Source organism: Microcebus murinus, chromosome 24, assembly GCF_040939455.1.
Source record: "Microcebus murinus isolate Inina chromosome 24, M.murinus_Inina_mat1.0, whole genome shotgun sequence".
Classification (NCBI taxonomy): Eukaryota; Metazoa; Chordata; class Mammalia; order Primates; family Cheirogaleidae; genus Microcebus; species Microcebus murinus.
The window spans coordinates 17,250,914-17,271,738 of record NC_134127.1 but is presented as its reverse complement, the minus strand read 5'-3'; the positions used below and the strand labels follow the sequence as shown (position 1 = coordinate 17,271,738).

The 20,825-nt window shown below is 42.0% G+C and overlaps 1 protein-coding gene across 2 annotated transcripts in view; it reads right to left on the bottom strand.

The window, feature by feature from the left end:
- The window catches only part of SH2D4A (SH2 domain containing 4A), a 58,805-nt gene that overhangs the window by 14,089 nt on the left and 23,891 nt on the right, over positions 1-20,825 (bottom strand). The window contains exons 5-7 of one of the 2 annotated variants that reach the window (XM_012785059.3): positions 9,956-10,033; positions 6,146-6,257; positions 3,796-4,006 (exon numbers count right to left, since the gene is read on the bottom strand). In XM_012785059.3, the coding sequence (XP_012640513.2) occupies positions 3,796-4,006; positions 6,146-6,257; positions 9,956-10,033 (401 nt within the window). The remainder of the gene's footprint in view (positions 1-3,795; positions 4,007-6,145; positions 6,258-9,955; positions 10,034-20,825) is intronic. The other variant, XM_012785067.3, reaches the window with a different exon arrangement.

Genomic DNA, 20,825 nt, shown 5'->3' with positions numbered 1-20,825 from the left:
GCAGCTGCAGAATACACCTTCTTCTCAACAGCACATGGATGCTATTCTCCAGGATAGATCATGCGCGTGTTAAGCCATAAAACCAATCTTAACAAATTTTAAAAAACTGAAATCAAGAAATAACAGGAGGAACATTGGAAACTGTACACATACATGGAAATTAAACATGCTTCTGAAAATTATAAAACGTTGATGAAAGAAACTGAACAGGACATGAATAAATAGAAAGAGATCCTATGTTCATGAATTGGAAAAATTAAAGTTAAAATGGCCATACTACCCAAAGCAATCTACAAATTCAATGCAATCCCCATTAAAATACCAATGACAGTTTTCACAGAAATATTTTTTTAAAAATCGTATAGAACCAAAAAAGACACCATATAGCCAAAGTAATCTTGAGCAAAAAGAACAAATATAGGGGCATCACACTGACTTTAAAATATACTACAAAGCAATAGTAACTGAAACAGCATCGTACTGGCATAAAAACAGATACAATCCATGCATTTACAACCAACAGATTTTCACCAAGAACACACACTGGGGAAAAAACTGTTTCTTCAATAAATGGTGCTGGGAAAACTGGATATCCACATGTAGAAGAATGAAACTAGACTCCTACCTCTTACCATATACAAAAATCAACTCAAAGTGGATTAAAGACTTGAATGTAAGACCCAAAACTATGAAGCTACTACCGGAAAACAAGAGGAAATGCTTCATGACACTGATCTAAGTAAGATCTTTAAAGTAAGACCTCAATTTTATAGGCAACAGAAACAAAAATGGTCAAATGGAATTATATCAAGCTGAAAAGCTTCAGCACAGCAAAGGAAACAGTCAACACAGTGAAGAGACAACGTACAGAATCAGACACAATATTCACAAACTATACCTCTGACAAGGGGTTAATATCTAGAATATGTAGGAACTCAATATCAAAAAAAAAAAAACCACAAACAAACCAAATAATCCAAACAAACAGGCAAAAGACCCAATAGACATTTCTCAAAGACAACATACAATTAGCCAACAGGTATATGAAAAAAATGCTTGGCATCACTAGTCATCAGGGAAATGCAAATCAAAAGCAAAATGAGGTATCACCTCACCCCAGTTATAATGGCTATTAACAAAAATACAAAAAGAAAAAATGCTGGCAAGGATGTGGAGAAAGGAGAACTCTTACACACTGCTGGTGGAAATATAAGTTAGTGCTACTTTTATGAACAACAGTATGAGCTTCCTCGAAAACTTTAAAATGGAACATATGATCCAACAATCCTGCTACTGAGTATATATCCAAAGAAAACAAAATCAGTTATGTTGAAGAGATATCTGCACTTCCACCTTTAGTGCAGTACTATTCACAATAGCCAATATATGGAATCCACCTAAGTGTCCATTAATGGACGAATAGATTTTAAAATGTGGTATAGATACACAATGAAATAGTATTCAGCTACAAAAAAGGATAAAAATCCCATCATTTACAACAACTTGGATGAACCTGGAGGATATTATGTTAAGTGAAATAAACCAGGCACTTTAGGACAAGTACTGCACGATATCGTTCATATATAGAATGTAAAAGCAGCAGAGAGTAGAATAGTGGTTACCAGAGGCTGGGGAGAATGGGGGGGGGGTGGGTAGGGAGAGATGGGGAGAGGTCGGTCAATGGGTACAAAGTGACAGTTAGAAAGGAGAAATAAGTTATGGGGTTATATTGCATACCAAGGTGACTGTAGTCAATGATAATGCATCGCACACTTCTAAATAGCCACAAGATCTGATTTTGAATTTTCTCGCCACTAAAAAATGACAAGTGTTTAAGGTGATGATATGCTAGTTATCCTGATTTGATCATTACACAATATATTATATGTATCAAAACATCACACTATAGCCCATAAATATGTACAATTATTATGGGTCAATTAAAAACAAAACTTATTTAAAAAACAACAATAAAGAGTTTGGATGAGCCATTGAAACTGCCTACAACTTCTGGCTCTTTATGCTATTTATAGTAACATATGCTACCATGAGCTATGTATGACACATATATTAGACATGCACATATACATGTATATATGCATATACACGTATGTATTATTCCTCATGATTTTCAGAGTCTTTTGGAGAAAAAATCCTATAATGTCTGACCTTCCTGGGAAGGAGACCCTGCGCATACATATGAGATTATATGACCAATTCTCCTACTGGATTCCAAATTAGGTTCTTGTCGGCTGAAGTCCTTGGAACTCAAGCCAAACTCCAAAGACACCGGAGAGGCCAGCCTCTTTCCTGGGCGGGCTCCACACTGACCTCTGCCATTACAGTTGGAAGTCCCAGCCCGAAACCCGCCCAGTCTGACTCACAAGCAGCCCTTCATACAGCGTCTTAATTTGGAAAAAGTGAGCTAATGGAGCACAGCTTAAAACAAGAACTGCCCTTTTTGAAAGGCCACCTTCATCGCTGTCCACCAAATACACTGTGCTCTAAAAATGCTGTGAGAAAGGGACATCTCGCAAGTTGTTTTTCCGTGCTACCCTTGGAAGAGACAGAGAACAGGCGTGAGCCACGCACACCCCCCCAGAGGCTCTGGCCAGGCCAGCGTGCACACAGACAAGCTCCAGCATGGAAAGGGACGTGAGCAGGAGGCCACACACCTCCATGACCTGCTCACTGAACTAAGGGGACACCCATTTCCTATTTGTTTTCTTGTCCATAAGAAATAAATCATTTCCCAAACTGTCATAACATGGCCATTTGGTGTTGGTCCCGGCATCCCAAAATGGAACCTTTCAGTTGAGTAAGTACAAATAATTACAGTAGAGAAAAAGGTTCACCTTCGTGTTCCTTCTGAGGTCATCATTCCCGTTAAAAAACAAACAAAAACCCTTGATGATAACTACTCACTCCAAGCGAAGGGATATTTTTGTTTTTAAAACAAATTAAAACAAATCTTCTCTGTTAAGAGTATTTCTCCATACTCTTAACAGAGAAGTATTTTCCATTTTTATTTCAGAGGCAAGGCTTTAGAAAGTTCTCTTTCAACCAATATTTGAGCATTTAAATATTTCTAAATATTAGAATATTAAAAATAATGTAATACCCATAACCAGGAAAAAACAATTTTATAATCAGTAAACATAAGGGATATGGGTTTTCTGCTATAGGATTATTGCATTTTTCTTCAGGGATGTTCCAGAACAAATTGTTCTTTCTAACTCCTTCCCAGCCTAGGAGGCAAAGGTACCTTCATCACCAAAGAAAGAGTTCATTCAGAAAAGGAGCATTTGCAAATTCTCAAAAGATGAGCTTGGCTACATGTCCCACAGTGAGAATTACCAGCAAACCTTCAACCCTCGGCAGTGAAAACACAGTCCTACCGATCACGTGATCACTTCGGCAAGCCCTTAGGTCCCCACCTTGATATTCTTTTACTACTAAGGGTGACCTCGGGCATTGGTGGAAGCCCCAGTTGTCCCCACTTATCCCCTCTCTGGCTTGCCTGCTGCCACCAGGTGGGGGTGGGGCACAGGACGTCACCTAGCTTGATGGTCATGGTCACCATGGTATTGGGTACACTCATTATAACACCGTGTCCACTGTGCAGCTAGGAGGGGAGGAATGGCTGACCAGGTACCCCAGGAAGAAGGCGCACAGGGGAGACAGAGCTACACAGGCAGCTGGCTGGTCCTCCACTTCCCATGGCAGGTCATGCAATTTGCCTTTAACCCATCCATTTCAAAGCTTCTGCCTAAAGCCACCTGCGTGGCTTCTTACCTGAGAGGTTTTTGAGGGTGTCCCGCTGGGTGTAGGAACTGAGGCTTGGGTGGAAGGGGAGGTCTTTTTGGTTTCTGCGGAACACTCCCCGGGCTTTGCAGCCCGTCACCGCCTCTTCCTCTTTGGGCCCCCAGGGACAACCTCTTGTAGTCTTCCCGCGCTTGCTTAGCCAAGGAGCGTCTCTTCTCATCAGCTGCTTTGGATTTTCGCACTGGAAAAACAATGGGGTTTACGTGAACGGCCCTCGTCAGCCCACAGAGAGGTGAGAAGGTTGCGCACTGCACGAGGGACAGCAGAGCAGGGTCCCGGCAGCTTGTCATCTGCTCACAGCCACAAACAAACACTGTCAACACCTACTGTGCAGACAGCGTTCGCCGCAGGGTTCCTGTCTTCACACGGGAGTTTGGGGATTTTCTGAGAGAGGAGGAAGAGGAAGAGATGAGAGAGAGGTGGAGATCATGTGCAAGAACTTCCTGTAGTCAGCAAGACTAAATGATGAGTCCCAGCCTGAGTGAGGGTTCAAGTTGTCAGATGTGTTGAATCACAAGGGACAACTGTCGCACTGCCTCTCATGCTCACGTTCAGACGCAGTGGGCCTGAGCCACCAGCAAAGACAGGGCAGTCAGAGCGACCCAGTGGCACGGGGGCGCGGACAGGGTGAAGAGCAGGCAGCTGGACCAAACATGAGGCAGCCCCATAGACTAAAGAACAAAGGGATGTTTAGCCACAGATAATTGCAGAACACGTGTAAAAGTACTCCAAAGCTGCCTTTTAATATTACGGCCACATGTCGCTTAATGATGGGATAAGTTCCAAGAAATGAGTCATCAGGCGATTTTGTCCTTGTATGAACATCACAGAGTGATGAGTAAGTACAGGGTGAACTCACACGAACCTGGACAGTGTACCTGGTACACACCCAGGCTGCAAACCTGCACAGCATGTTGCTATGCTGAATACTACAGGCAATTCTAACAGTGACACGTATCTGTGTATCTAAACACAGAAAGGGTATGCAACAGTAAAATATGGTATAAATGACAAAAAATGGGACACCTGCCTAGGGCATTTACCATCAATGGAGCTTGCAAGACTGGAAGTTACTCTGGGTGAGTGAGTCAGTGAGTGGTGAGTGAACGTGAAGGTCTAGGACGTTACTGTATGCTATTGTAGACTGTATGCTTAGGCTATACTAAATTCATAAAACTTATTAAGATTTTAAAGTTTATTAAATTTATAAAAAATATTAAAACATTATACAACGCATGACTACTTTGTAAAATAGAGGGGGTTTTCGTTTTAGCAGCATAATGTTAAAGACTCTAATGCGGAATAAGGATAATTTCCACCGATTGTATTTACACCTCAGGCATTATTGGTTAAATCCTGCTATGTTTGACTTCACAGTGATACCAAAAATATTCCATTATACTAGGATTTCATTGCATAGCACGAGGAGGCTATTGGATCTTGCAAATATTTCCATTTCATAAAAGTTGTCATTTCGATGGCATTTGCTGTAATGGAACTGCAGGCTACTTTAGGATTCTTAACATCCTGCAAACGTTGCCCCTCTTGTTCTCTTCCTCAAGCCGCCTCAGGGATGAGCTGGTACTTCAGTCTTCTTTGTTCGGGTCAGATGGAAACCCTAATACCTTCTCAGACCTGAATTCTTCCAGCATCTTGGAGCATTCTTGTCTCTGCAGTCATTTGCATGGCTTGTTCTTCTCCTCTGACTTTTCTCTCTGGCAGAACTGACTTCAAAGGGAGCCAGGCCTGGACCACAGGCACGGACAATACATCCAGCCTGTGATCCCTTTTTTCTTCTCATTACAAAGTTAAAATGCATTCACTGTTGACAATTTAGGGGGGAAATCCCAAAACAGAAGAACAAGAAGAAAAATTCAAATAAGTAATCTTGAATCCCACCTCTCCAAGAAAACTAGTGTTTACACTTAACCTTCCAATTCTTTTCCTTCGTGTGCTTAGACATTTTTAAACAGTGATTATTTTTCATACTATTTTATGTTTTTTCTTCTCTAAGCAAATGAGATATAAACATATTCCAAGGTCATTACATGCTCTTCTAAAATACATTTTTCATAGCTACTTACTATTCTATTATATAAATACATCATCATCTTGAGGGTACAAAAATGAATTGAATTCTGCCATTCAAAAGTGGCTCGTAAGTATCTGAGTATTAATTTAGTAATAACATGTGAGTAATAATTTATTGTTAAGATGTCTCTCAACAACCCACTTTAAGTGCTTCTCAGGGTGATCATTTAATTAAGAAAAAGAATCAGTGGGGAGACCCGAGGTTCTACTGCGGTGCCCGAGTACTTACGAGACGCCTGCCACTCGGAATCTTCTTTCCAGCTCTTGTAAATCTGCTTGGTTCTCTCTTCATCTACTTGATTCATTTCTTCATCTTGTTTTTTCTTCTGGGGCTCTTTCTTCTGTTAAAAACAAAAACACACACAAAAAAAAACCAGAAACAAACACTGGTGAGCAAATCCGGCAGTTTCTGCAAGGAAAGGATCCTGAGCCCGTCTGATTTCTATTACTGTCCCTGGCCCCCTGGGGAGGCAACGTGCTGTGTGGACAGAGCGTGGGCTTGGGAGTCAGAATGCCCGAGCTGGCTCTACTGCTGCCTCGCCGTGCATGGAACTCCAGGCCCGATCACTCAGCCTCGCCTGGGCTATTTCCCCATGAGTAAAATGAGAAACAAGATTTCACAGGGTTACAGTGAGAGTTAAATAACTTTTAAATAAAAGTACCTAGCACAGAGTGTTAACAACTCAACAAATATTCCTTTATTCTCACACATGGCACTTAGCTGCTTCAAATCTACGCCCCCCCCCTTAAGTAGTGGTCTATTTCATGAGATCAGAGTAAACACTATTTTATAGCAGGAGTCCCCAACCCATGGTGAGTTATATAATTATTTCATTTTATATTGCAGTGTAATAGAAATAAAGTGAACAATAAATGTAACGCGATTGAATCATCCCAAAATGATCCTCCCTTTCCCCGGTCTATGGAAAAATTGTCTTCCATGAAAACAGCCCCTGGTACCAAAAAAGTTGGGGACTGCTTCTTTGCAGGACCTGACAGGTTGCTCAGAACAAATGCACGTTCCCATAGCAGTCCCAGCCTGACCTCTACATACCATCAAACCACGTGTCCCGAAGATGCCGCACTTACATGTGGTTCAAAAAGGAAGATTTTTGTTTTCAAAAACCCAAATATTTTTAAAAAGCATTCTTCAAGAAGAGAAAATAGAAAATAAGACATGTGAGTATTCCTTTAAAAGGAGAATTCGGTTTTTTTTAATTATGGTAAAATAGACATAACAAAATTTACCATCTTAACCATTTCTAAGGGTACCATTTTATGGCATTAAGAACATTCAAGAAAATGTGTTTTAAACTAAAGAGGAAATGAACAAACCAAATCACTTAGACCTGAAAAGTACTTTGTTTATTGGGCTACAGCCTTCTGAGTGCTCCCAAGAAAAGTGAATTTACAACTTGGTGAACTAATAAAAGCCTTGGTTAGCTAAGTAATTAAACAAGCTGAAAGGGTCAAGACAGACTGTGCTTCCTTCTCTCTCACAAATGACAGGTTTTTTCATTTGTGTTTTCCTCTGGAAAGATAAAAACTTCCCTGTTGTTAAATTATTTCCCCATGACTAAAATATCAACCTTGATGTTGTGAAACTTGTTTTTTATTATCGTGGGAAGTGATAACTCACAGTTTATGCAGTGGTAATTCATAAATTGGACTTCACTTTTGAAGTAACTAAACTTTAGTGCATTTGCTCTTTTCATTTTTTTTTTCCTTACATTGTTTTCCTGCCTGGAGCTAAGCTCACTTTGTGTGCTGATATCATAAAAACCAAAGAATAGCTTTTGGTGTTTGAAATGACTGTTAGAATTTGCCATCCCTTTACTGAAGCTGTTTACAAGCCTGACATAAAAGTGCTGCTAGCAATTTCTAACCTTAAAGAGAAAATAAACTTAAAAGTGGAGGCTTGCTTGTTTGACTCCCACATGCATGTGTATTTATTTTTAAATGATTGGAAAACATATACTTAAAACATCAAGCTATGATTATCATGGGCATTGTTGCTTAGGATAAACAAGATGTTAAAAAAAGCGAGTCTACTTAAGGAAAAATATTAAGTAAATAATAATAGACGTGGTACTTGCTTGATGAGACTCCAATGCCTGAGAGTGCTGTATTTTGCAAACGTACTCCTTTTAATCTGCAGTGTAATTATGTCCGATCACACTGGAAACTCAGAATTAATGAGTTTCACAGAGTAATAGCAGATGAGCGCTGGCGCTGACTGCTTATTTATTCAAGGCAGCTGGAAAACTTAAGGCACTTGTCCGAAGTTTCTCTAAGAAGTCCCCCAGAAAATTTACTTTTAGAAAAATCTTTAAAAGCTTGTCTTTACTTTCTATATTCAGAAAGCCATCATTTCCTCTTGAGAACTGCTCTGCTGGAAGCGTGTCAATCAAAGACTCGGGACTGTGAGTTGAGAGTGGGGGAAACCAGGGGAAGGTTCTGGAGTGAAGGTGCAGAGGGCCGAGGCGGGATGCTGGTCCAGACAGATGCCCCGGGTTCCAGGGCTGGGGACCCAGGCAAGCTGTCAACAGGCGCTCAGCTAACAGGACCAGAAAGTGAGGCAGAGTCGGGCCCATACAGATGCCCTCTTGTCCCAGCCTGGGATGGAAACGGAGAGTGACTCCCCACCCGTCTCCTCCCAGACACTCACAAATACCTTCTTTATCACACCTTGACTCTACAGGGAAGCCTGGCAAGTGACATGCTCATTCATTCTCTGGAATTATTTGCTACTCTTTAACCATGCCTAGTGAGCGCTGGTCTCTGTGCCCTTCTATCTGCTGTTCCCTCTGCCAGGAACACCCACCCTCCAGACGTCTGCGTGGCTCCCTCCCTCCCTCCCTCCCTCCCTCCTCCAGCTCTTTGCTCCAATATCGCCTGCCCTGACCTCCTCTCTAAAAGACCCATTCCCCTCCTCCTCAGCCCCTCTTCCTCCCGCTTTATTTTCCTCCACGGCACCTACAAGCACCTGACTTCATGGACAGATTTATCTGTGTCTCCATCCAGAATAGAAGCTTCCCAAGAGCAGGAATTTCACCTAATTTTTTCCCCATAAAACGTGTCTCCAATTCCCGCCACAGTGCCTGGCACACACAGAGGCCACTCCATATGCATTGGTTCCATAAATATACGGATCCTGTGCCTTTCTCAACTGTCACCATTTAAGATGCCATAACGTCATCTGAGCAGTGTCACTGAGAGTTGCCTTTAGATCCTCTAGTGCTGCTGTTTTAGGAAAAGGTGTGTCAGGGCAGTGGTATGCATATAAGGACCACAGTTCTACAACTTCTTGGTGATTTCTTGAAGTGTCAGAAATGCAAGCTACTCGTGCATGCATGTGCCTACAGAGGACTTGGGGGACTGCTCACACCCTCCACAGGAATGCAGGTCCCTGGGCCAGCCTCCCCCGCAGCCCAATCTCAGGCCATCCAGAACTTTCCCTTCCCAGGCTCCTGTCTTACCCTGTTCTTTCAGACATCCTGTGGGTCAAATCCTATTGCAGCTTCCAAGTGCCCGTCTATGCCTCCTTTATTTTGAGCAACTTAGGATGCGACAGGAAGCTAGCATGATGGAAGAAGTGGGCTTGGCCTGCAGGGAGAATGTCACATCTGGACAGAGACAGGGGAGTCCAGTGGACGTGGGGACACAAGAGGCTGCCCAGCGTGAAGGCACAGGTTCAGAGCCACAGTGAGCACAGCAGTAATATAATCTGAATTCACGCTTTCTGCCAAGTCTAACGCTGCATCTATCACTCTCTGCAATCGGTCCCCCCTCGGTGTCGCCTCTGTGCTAGATCTTTGGGGAGGAGCTTTGCAGACACGTCTTGGCACCTGTGCTTTCCATGACATTCAAGACTGTCCCTACTCCAGACAAATGGCTGTGTGTTTGCAGTTTTCAATACGGATTTCATCTTCTGCTGCTTCATTTCATTTCTGCGTGAGACTAATTAACTAATTTGTGAAACGTCAGTGGAAACGGCGATGCACGCAGCCCCCTGGACACAGAACGCCGGTCTCTTTACCTGGTGAAATCCATATGCCTTCATACGACTGATAGAATCGGCCAACATTTGTTGAATGTTTCTTGAACTGGAGGGTGACTAAAAATTAAATGAAACACATTTTGTAGCATTTGGAGCTGCAATGCAATCTTAGAAGACAACCTGTCACTGCTTCCCTCGTTTCCATGTTCCCCAAAGCTGCCCCCACCCCCGAAGCTGGATTCACCCCAGTTTCCCAGTGGCACCTGCGTTCCGGAGCCAGCACTGACCTATTGCAAGCATGTGAGCCTCAGGGGCCCCACTCGGTAGGGCTTAGAAATGAATAATCACCCCAGAGCCAGGAGCTGCTGGTTTGGTGTGTCTTGCTCCCATTTGACCCCAGGGGCCCTTGGATCACTTCTAGACATCAAATTACCCCTAATTTAATTCTGTCCTTGCTTGATCTCAGCATTCCGTTTAAACCCAGACCAGAGAAACACTTTAGTCTGAGGCATTTAACTGCATAGCGCCTCGCTCCCCCTTCTAGGGCTGTAGACACACCTGGAATACCAGTTCCTTGCCTGGGAGGCCCACCTACTTTCCCTGCCTGGGTCACACCCCTCCCCTCCCCCTGCTCTAGTTTCTGCTGTGCAGGATGGATTTCCCAGGAGGCAACTCCTCCAGTGGGGTTCCCTGATCCATGGCCTAGATTCCTTGGTGGAATTCCCGCCTGCCGAGCTCTCTGGCATTGTAACCGAGCTGGCAAATCAAATCGGGTGCCTCCTGAGACACAGGCCCCCATCACCCCGTCCCAGTGCACAGCCTGAGCCAAGTCCCAGCATGGGTAGCCACGTGCCCTGCACAGCCAGATAGAGCCACCACCACCCACGTGACCACGACTTATATGCCTTGTGCCTGAGGACTCAATTCTGAATTTTGGCATAGATCAGAAACTGTCAGCAAAATTCTAACAAAAGGTCGGTGCCAGTATTCAGTGGGAGCACTGAGGGTGCTGTAGGGTCATTATGATGCCACGCAATAAGCCAGTATAGCAGAAACTGCCGGCTTTCTCATCACACCCTTTTTGTCACAGTTGCTGGCATGTGGCTACCCAACCCTACTGCATTTCCCAGCTGCTCTAGCGGTTATCTCAGCATAATACAGGTGATAACTAGCATTCACCACTTCTAGCCAAGCCCTTAAAACCTCCTTCCAGCTACTTCCTCATTCCTTAGGGCAAGAATGCTGACAGTAACTATGCTAGTACTAAAGACGGCAGAGCCACAGAAAGCCTGAGTCCCTGAATGACCGTGTGGAGCTGAGCCCTCCTGAACCAGCACACTTACCCCAGACTGTTATCAGAGAGAAAAATTAGCTTCCATTGTGTTTCGGCCATTGCATTTCGGGTCTATTTTGTTTCAAAAGTTTAGTTTTTACCTTAACTGATAAAAGTGGCCACAACAGTTGCTGGTGGCATGCTTTAAGCTCTCTGCTGAGAATTTTTTACTAATCATGGGTAGTGCAATTAATGCTAATTCCATTAATGGCTATGAGTTGCTGAAGGCACGTTAAGACCAAGCACTGTGTTAATGACTAAGTATGATTTTTATTCCATTCAACATCTGTAATGGATGGGCAACGTAACGCCCATTTCCCCAGGAAGAAATGGAGTCTCAGAGGAGTTGTGGAATTTGCTCAGGGTCACACGGCTGGCTCATGCCACAGTGGATGTTTTTCTCTTGCATAGACGTTGCAGTGATATGAAAATGAAATGCAGGTCAAAAGATTTCTTATGCTTATTACTTGGCAAGCTAATGAATCCTACGGGTATCACAATCGCCATTTACTACATTCTCTCTTGCTTTTTCTTTTCTCATTTTAATATTATAAAAGGATACTTAGCTTCTCTGCATCTAAACCAGAAGAGTATAGTAACTAGTTTCTCTATGAACAGGGTAGAACTATTCCAACAGGCTTCATTATAAATCTGTCTATTCAAAAGTCTAGCATGGTTTTGAAAGTCTCTGGATGCATTTCTACCATAAGGAATGTGAGCTTTACAAAATAGGCTCATGTTCTCTCTCCCCCCAATGACATAAGATCTGTTGGGCATCATTTTGCAAAAGAATCAGTTTCTTGGATGTTGAAAATTAGGCAAGTAACCATCCTCCCCTTGATACCTCCCCTCAATATTGTAGAAAATGCTTCAAGCATGCTGGCTGCACTCCCAGAATCAGGAGGACCTGGACCAGTGAAATAGAGTCTTGGGCCAAGATTTGTCAGCAACGCCTTTATGACGCTTAGTCTTTTGAGTTTTTAACTAAACTCTTAGTTGTTTACTGAGTTCGCATCAGGCTAATAGGCTTCTGACAGTCATCTTCCAATCCATGCATTCAAAAGTGCTGTCCAGTATATGTACACCATGGAGTACTATTCAGCACTAAGAAACAATGGTGATCTAGCACCTCTTGTATTTTCCTGGACAGAGCTGGAACCCATTCTACTAAGTGAAGTATCCCAAGAATAGAAAAACAAGCACCACATGTACTCACCAGCAAATTGGCGCTGATCAACACTTAAGTGGACACATATGAATAACATTTATTGGGTGTCGGGGAGGTGGGAGGGGGGAGGAGGGGATGGGTATATACATACATAATGAGTGAGATGTGTACTGTCTGGGGGATGGGCATGCTTGAAGCTATGACTCAAGGGGGGAGAGGGGACAAGGGCAATATACATAACCTTAACATTTGTACCCCCACAATATGCTGAAATAAAAAAAATAGATGGGAATATAAAAAATTGCTGTCCATGTTTTCAAGCATCTTCCCCCAATCTCTTGCCAATTACTGTCACCTGTTGTAGGTACAATGATTTAAACATACTACCTGAGTTACTGTCTGTCCTGTAGAATTATTCCTTCAACTGAATAATTCATCTCATGTACACATTGTTTTCTTACCACTCACCCTTTTAAAATTATCCTAATTTTGTCCCTATCATCATGGTACACCTTTTCTTACTAGTACTTCCAACATGCTCACTGCTTTCACACTTATCAGATGTGATGGGGTTACAGATATTCTAACAACCACCCCTTGCCAAAGAGGGAAGGTCACTTGTTAATAGGTAGGAGGGCAGGGACTCTGAACCCAAGGTCAAGTCTGTGTCTAAAGCTTGCTCCTGCAGCAGGCTGGCCCAGAAAGAACACAAGCAGGCTTCTACACTCATCGGCTACCACAGTCAGCACCCACCTGCTACGTCACAGAGATTCCTGCAGCTGCTCAAACTCTACGGGCAGGGTTCAAGCAATCTTATCTGCTTCATATTTTCTCTATTTAACAATAAAAATTTCCATGAATACTTATGCAAAACCTTCCCCCAAATAAAGAGAAAAACAAAGCTAATATTAATAACATCAGGAGCTAGTGGACACCCCAGCAGACCCTGAATCAGAATGACCCTCTCTAATCAGTGAAGATCCCAGTTGGATCTGGGAGAATAGTCCATCCCAAACGGCCAGAGGATAGTATAAAAATATTACTACTGTTAAAACTTAGTGCAATTCAAATTTACACAAGTGATTGGGTTACAAAAAGATGCTGCTGACAACATCGATGTTACATGGTTACAAATTATACTTCCCCCTAGAGACGATGTGTCACATGACAAGGATTATTCTAATTATGTTCATTTTTAACACTGGTTTGAAAAAGAGTTCATTCTGGCTTCTAATTTATTATTCACTTTGTCTAAAAGTAGAGTGATACAGTCAAAAGATTATGAGTGCCTATAATTCCAAATAAACCTTTAGAAAGCTCCAATAAATGGAACGTTTTTAACACTCAGTATTTATGGAAGATAATGAATTAACAGGATAAAATCAAGAGTTTATTTTTGCAAAGAGACCATGAAGTTAAATATTTACTCATCCTGTTCTCTTACACTTCTTAAATCTGTGGCATTCCTAGACAGAATGATGGTCAGATTTAACACCTCGATGAGGGCAAAGACCATGCCAGCTTAAGTCACCACCACCTGCAGCCTCAGCAAATAGGACTGTGACTGTCACCTGGCAGGCTTCATAAATATTTGGTGAGTGAATTAACAAACAATAAATTCATGAAACACTTTCTCAATCATTAAAAGATATTCAGTCTACTTTTAGTATTAGTCAAGACAGACTATTTGAATTCAAATACTCTGAAAATCAAGGGTCTAAAACTCATCCATTTACTAACCAGTTCACTGAAATAATCAGATCATCCTCTTCCCAGCCATTTCAAATAATAATAAAAAAAAGAATTTCCCAATAATGACTATAATATTAAGCTTTTGAGCACACTGGGATTTTGCTTTTTGCTTGTAAAATAATGAGAGGCAGAATAATGGAACTCTACTTGATAAAGTTATAAATAATAATAATATAGAGTGCAGATATTTTCCTAAGGCCAACTAGACTAACAAGATGAAAAGCAGGAGAGTAAATTTTATTGCTTGAAAATATGGCACATGCTCCCTGCAGAGTGATTTTACTGAAACATGAATTAGGACAGTGGAAACCCTAGGATAGTTTTTCCCCATTTCTCTAATATCGTTCCCAGCAAAATCTATGCAGAGAGACTGGATGCTCTGACTTAGAAGTACAGAAGACTCTAATATGATGTGCAATTTTATGGCACAGCTTTAAATAAACATTGTCTTTAGTTTCTGAGTTTATCTTGGGCATACTGGAACACTGAACTGTTATACTGATGAGCATTAGTTCACTTCTATCACTCCTCCTCCCTACAACCCCTTCAGCAATGTGCAAACAGACTGGGCAGTAACATCCTCAGAAATGCAATGACACATAGCTGGTAGGGCTGCTAGGGCACAGCATTTCAGACATGGAAGAGTTTAGAAGGCCCCTCTTATATTCTCATCCATCGAGGTGCCTGATACAAGACCTATGAAAAAGAAAACCGGGTACAGTGGATCATGCCTGCAATCCCAGCACTTTGGAGGCCAAGGCAGGAGGATTGCTTGAGGTCAGGAGTTGGAGACCAGCCTGGGCAACACAGCAAGACCCTGTCTCTACAAAAAATAAAAAAAATTAGCCGCATGTGGTGCTCTCTACAAAAAATAAAAAAATTAGCCGCATGTGGTGCTGCATACCTGTAGTCCCACTTACTCTGGAGACTGAGGTGGGAAGATCGCCCAAGCCCAGGAGTTCAAGGTCACAGTGAGCTATGATTGTGCCACTGCACTCCAATGGGAGGACAGAGTAAAACTGACTCAAAAAATAAATACATAAACACAAAATAAAGAAGAAAAGAAAAAGATAAATAAGGGAATTGTTAAATATAAAGTATAAAACATAAAGCAGTAAAGGATGGTTCAGAGTGGTAAAAACATGAGGAAATCTTGATGCAATGGAACACAGAAACCTAATTACAAACAGTATTGGAAAAATAATAGAATATTCACATTGTATATAACACTTTACAAAACACTTTTGCATACATTATTCCACTCGATTCTCACATTAACCAAATGATATGCAGCTACTGTCACCTCTATTTTATGGATTAGGAAACTTAGCCCCAGAGAGTTAAATGACCTCTAGGACCCCATGTCCCCTGACTCAGGATTCTATACTTTTATTCTCAGCATACTACTTTTTATGAGTTGGATAAGTGAATCACTGCAAATACCACTTGCAGTGTGGCTGTACATCATGAAGTTGGTAGCAAGATAAAGTTGATACTCTTAAGACTAGAAAGCTGTCTTTCTCTTTTCTGATTTTGTATTAAGTTTTTTACTTAAGTACTGTTTTTATTTATTTGTTTTAAAAGCACAACAGCTTAAATGAGTTAAGGTGCCAACATTTTGTGATTCTATCTTGTATCTACTTATGATCTATGAACTACCATGAAATTCTATTAGTTACAGAGAAACTACTTGGGTAATTTCGTAACCCTTTGATTATGCCTCCACTCTTAGATAAGCACAATTAATTCCTTATCTGTTTTTATCTGATATACCCAGTATTTTATCTGTCACAAAAATAGTAAAATGCTTCCTCCACATACACTAGAAGGGAGTATATATCAAGGAAAATGGTTATTGGTTTCAGATAGGATTATTCCTTTTTTTTTTCCTCTCCATAGCCAACTTAATCCCCAAAATTCTAACTTGCATTTTGCAAAGACATTGCCTCATTTTGCTTTCAGTGGCGTTCCTTATTGTGCGACCCCAACTCCCTTGCCTCCCAGAGATTAGTGACGCGGCTGTCTGCAGACAGGAGCAAGGTAACATCATGCCAGGTCCCCTAACCCCACGCACAGGGTGTCTCCTCTGGGTGGGGTGCAGGCGTCTCAGCCCTGCTTGCTCACCAACCTCAGAACTCACCTCCACTTGAGTCACCTTAAAGAGCCGTGCTCCTACTATTGCACTTCACCCTTTACAGGAAAAGCCCAAGCTACAGAAAACCCCAAATTGTGGTTGCTATACAATAGCATACTTTGAGACAAGAATCCAAAAATCAATTCAGCATTCTCTTTTCTAGTCTTCCAAAGATGTGTTCTGATCTTAGTATCTCACTTCTGAATCACTCCTTTATAAAAGCAAACCATTACATTCTGGCTTTAGACAACTGCTGGTTTAAGAGTAGATAGCAATCTTAACTGTGGCTTAGAAGGCAGGCATGAAAGAAAAAAGTGGAAGTTTCATGTTATGTCTTCCCATCATTTTACAGGGTGCTCCTTAACTGCTATCTACTAACAGGAACATAGTGCTATAAATTAGAATAGCAGTTAAAAATATAACTGAAAACCACCATGGTTTCAAGGTCAAGTTCACAATTAAAAAGTACATGTTAGTGGAGTGTTTTTGTTATCATTAGCTGTTATAAACACCAAAAAATAAAGAAGAAAAGAAAAAGATAAGGGAATTGTTAAATATAAAGTATAAAACAAAGCAGTAAAGGATGGTTCAGAGTGGTAAAAACATGAGGAAGTCTTGATGCAATGGAACACAGAAACCTAATTACAAACATTATTGGAAAAATAATAGAATATTCACATTGTATATAACACTTTACAAAACACTTTCACGTATATTATTCCATTCAATCCTCACATTAACGGAATGATATGCAGCTATTGTCACCTCTATTTTATGGAATAGGAAACTTAGCCCCAGAGAGTTAAATGACCTCTAGGACCCCGTGTCTCCTGACTCAGAGCCTTGAGGCAGTGTGGAAAGTGCGCATGTGTGTGTCGCATATGCATGCAATGTGCGTAGCGTGTTTGTGCATGTGCTTGTTTGCGCGTGTTTGCCATGGGGGTATAGGCAATAGGTCCGTGTGGGTAAAGATGATCTCATGGGACACGCTCTTTTTCAAAGCTTTTTAATCTGCCAGCTGCAAGGTCTTCTATTTTTTTTTGCTCTAACACTTCAAATCCCAGATGTTTGTGTTCTAATTTTTTTTTAATCTCCTGTTTTGCAGCATGGCCTACTCTGAAGGTCATTTCTTTAAAAATAATGAACAGTTCTCTAGAGATAAAATCTAAAAATGAGCAGATATAGCTTTATTCAAGGTCCCCTTCAGGGGCAAGGACAGTCAGTCTGCTGATTAATGAGTTCCCAGCCTACAAATCACACAGAAGCAGAGAAACACAGAAGGGCTTATCTCTGAATTAGCACGCTCTGCTATTCTCCCAACCACGCTCAGAACGGGCTCTATTCTCTCCCAAGTTCAACACTGAGTGCATTCAGATGGCCGTCCAGACTGAGGGTCCCCAGGGATCTCCACTCAGCTGCAGGGTACACTCAGCTCTCACCCAAACTTCCCCCAGGAAAGGTGAATCTGCTCACACGGTGTGTCACCTGTCATTTTCTCTGGGTACCAGTAAGTCCTCATCACATTCCTCTCTGCCTGGGAATGGCATCTGCTTCCCCACCCCCGTGTCTCAGAACCTGGCAGGCTGACAGCTGAACACCGCCGTTTGCCATCCCTCCGCTCCAGCGCGGGCGACACTGAGCGTTCACTGTGATCCACCAAGAGCCACAACATTGACGAAATATTAGAGCATCATTTCTCAGTTTCCTCAGCTGCATCACTACTGCCAAAAAAGTAAGGATAAGGCAGATATTTTTGCAAAATCAACAGTTCTGCAGAATGAAAACCATAGACTCAGTCCTACACCTAGATGTTATTTCAGTCTCCTCCTCCTAGGCTTGGACAAACCAGCCACCCTTGTTTTCTCTCCAACTCTTCATCTGAAAACGGAGAAGGACCATGGCTGGGCTCATGATAAGAAAAGCCTCTCACAATCCAAGGACCTCAGGGGACAATTGCTGCTGCTGCCATCAGATGTTTCTGGGCAAGCTTCCTCCTATTTACAAATTTTCTCAGCTTCCTTTGTAAAAGGAGCAGTGTTACTAAATTTAATCCCTATTTTATAAAGAGAACTGATCCCTTAAGGATACTGCCCCATGTCACAGAGCTGCCTACAGGGACTAAAGCTTCTATTCCCAGCCTAGATTTCTTCTCCTGTGTTGGCGACACATTCCGCAAGTATCTGGTACTTAACCAAGCACTCTTAATTTTGGTTATTTGGTATAAAAATTGTAAACCAACATAAATATATCCTTTAAAAAAATAAAATCTTTTGCAAAGATTATCTTGAGTGTGTAGAAAGATGCTCTGAGACTGAGCCTCAAGTTTTCTAAACCCTGTAGCAGGAATCAAACAACTCTCCTAAAAATTCCAAGATTTGCTTCTCATGGCTCTAAGGGTGAAGTAGAAATTCTTCACTCTTAAAATTGGGGCAAATCCTTTATTGTTCTGCAAGGAATCTCCTTGGATGAAGCCATTTGCTAATGAAGATATAACTTGACTTACATTGGTATAAAATAATCCAAATGCCAATCTATGGATTAGGCTACTTAGTGTTCTGGTTAAAACTGCAGAAACCATTCCACGGAGGGTGTAGCTCTCTCTACATTTTTTAATATGTGAGATTAGCCATTTCCCAGATGGACCAAGAGATAAGTTTTGAGTCAGGCTGGAGGGCTATAGTGAAAAGCAGCTCAAGACAGGATTGGCACTTGACTGAAGAATGCACAATTCATGCTTTACAGAAATGGGATTGAGTTGACCTCGGCCATGTACTACTGGGCTTGTACATTCCACCCCTGTCTAACTACTGCCCGAATACAAAAGTCTAGGCTTCACGCTGTGGCTTATCCACTCAAACTGTATGGAAACCCTCCTTATCAGCCAATAGTGACATGAAAAGATATTCTTCTATAGGTCATGCAGGCACTGGTGTTTGTTTAGGATCCAAATGTTTAGAGCTAGACTGAAACTTTTAAGGAATCATCCAGCAAACAGATTCCACCTCTACAGCTAACTCCTGGGAGCACTCTGTCAACAAGGATGTGAGGTCAGGCTCTGGCTCACCAGGAAAGAGTGCTGTGATTGATTAGTGATGTCTGCCCTGGATGCAGGCATAGAAGTATCTGCACTTTTGCTCTATGGTTACTAAACAGTTTATAAGGTTCTCATTTCATAGATTTTAAAAAAATGAAGTCTTGCAGAGGCAAAGTCCAAATGAAAATCCAGTTCTTCTGGCTACGGTTTATCATACTTCTTCTCACCACATTACCATAGCACAAAAACTGACTAGAGGCCCACAATCCCTTCTCAACAATTCTGAAATCCAAAAGACTCTGAAAATATATAACTCACGTTCAGGGTAAAACCTAATTCTAATGTGAGGCTATTTACAATATTTATAGCATTAGATTACACTGTTGCCCCAAACCTTGCTAGGGCATTATAGATTATATAATGCATGCACAGCATTCCTTTTATAAAAATCTGAAACATATCTGGGCCCAGATGTTTCAGATAAGGGATGGCAGCCCTGTACTGCCTACAGGGGTGTGGTAGGCATAATGGCCAAAATATGTCCATGCACTGATCCCTGAAGCTTATAAACATGTCACATAGCAAAGGAACTTTGAAGATATTACTTACAAACTATGGACCTTAGAATGGGGCGATTACCCTGTGGGCCCAATCTAATCACAAGGGTCCTTAAAAGCACAGAACTTTCTCCATCAGGACTCAGAAACAGTCTAAGCAGGAGAAGGACTCGACCTGCCACTCTGGAGGTGTGGCCCACATGGAAAGCATGAGACGGAATGTGGGCAGCCTCCAGGAACAAAGACTGTCCCCTGATCAACAGCCAACAAGGAAAGAGGGCTGCCAGTGGCTCATTGGAACAACAATCTCAAGACTTCTGTAAGTGTTTTCCTCTCCAGGGCCTCCAGATTAGAGCCCATCATGGCCAACACCTTGACTACAGCCTTATGAGAGCCTAAACAAAAGACCCAGCCATGCCATGCCAGACTTTTGTCCTAAGGAACTGTGAGATTACAAACAGGTACTATGTTAAGCCATGAAGTTTATGGCAATTTGTCACAGCAGCAATAAAAAAAAGTAACAGAAAAGCCTGATTCTTCTTCCATAATGTAGCCTATCAATAGCTACTCAAACTTACCTTCCCTGAGTCCCAGCCTTCATCTCTGTTGGACTGTTCTCCTCCCTGCATCCCCCCTCACCCATGCATGAAGCTTGGTACATTTCTAAACACTGACATTTTGCTGCCAAGACTGCAGATTCCTTCCCCCCAGGCCTCCTTGCATTTCTAACATGCCCCTCCTCAATCCCTGGCTTCCACAAACCAGTGGAGCAGGCCACTCCCTACCTGGGATTTGATTAGATCCTTCCTTTATCAGTGCTTTCTAACTGCTTCTCTTCTTTCCAGTGGGGCTAAAACTCCTGAAAGATGAAGAGCTTCTCTGAAGCCTCCTCGTGGCTCCACAACACCTGTCATTATAGAGACTGAGCCCT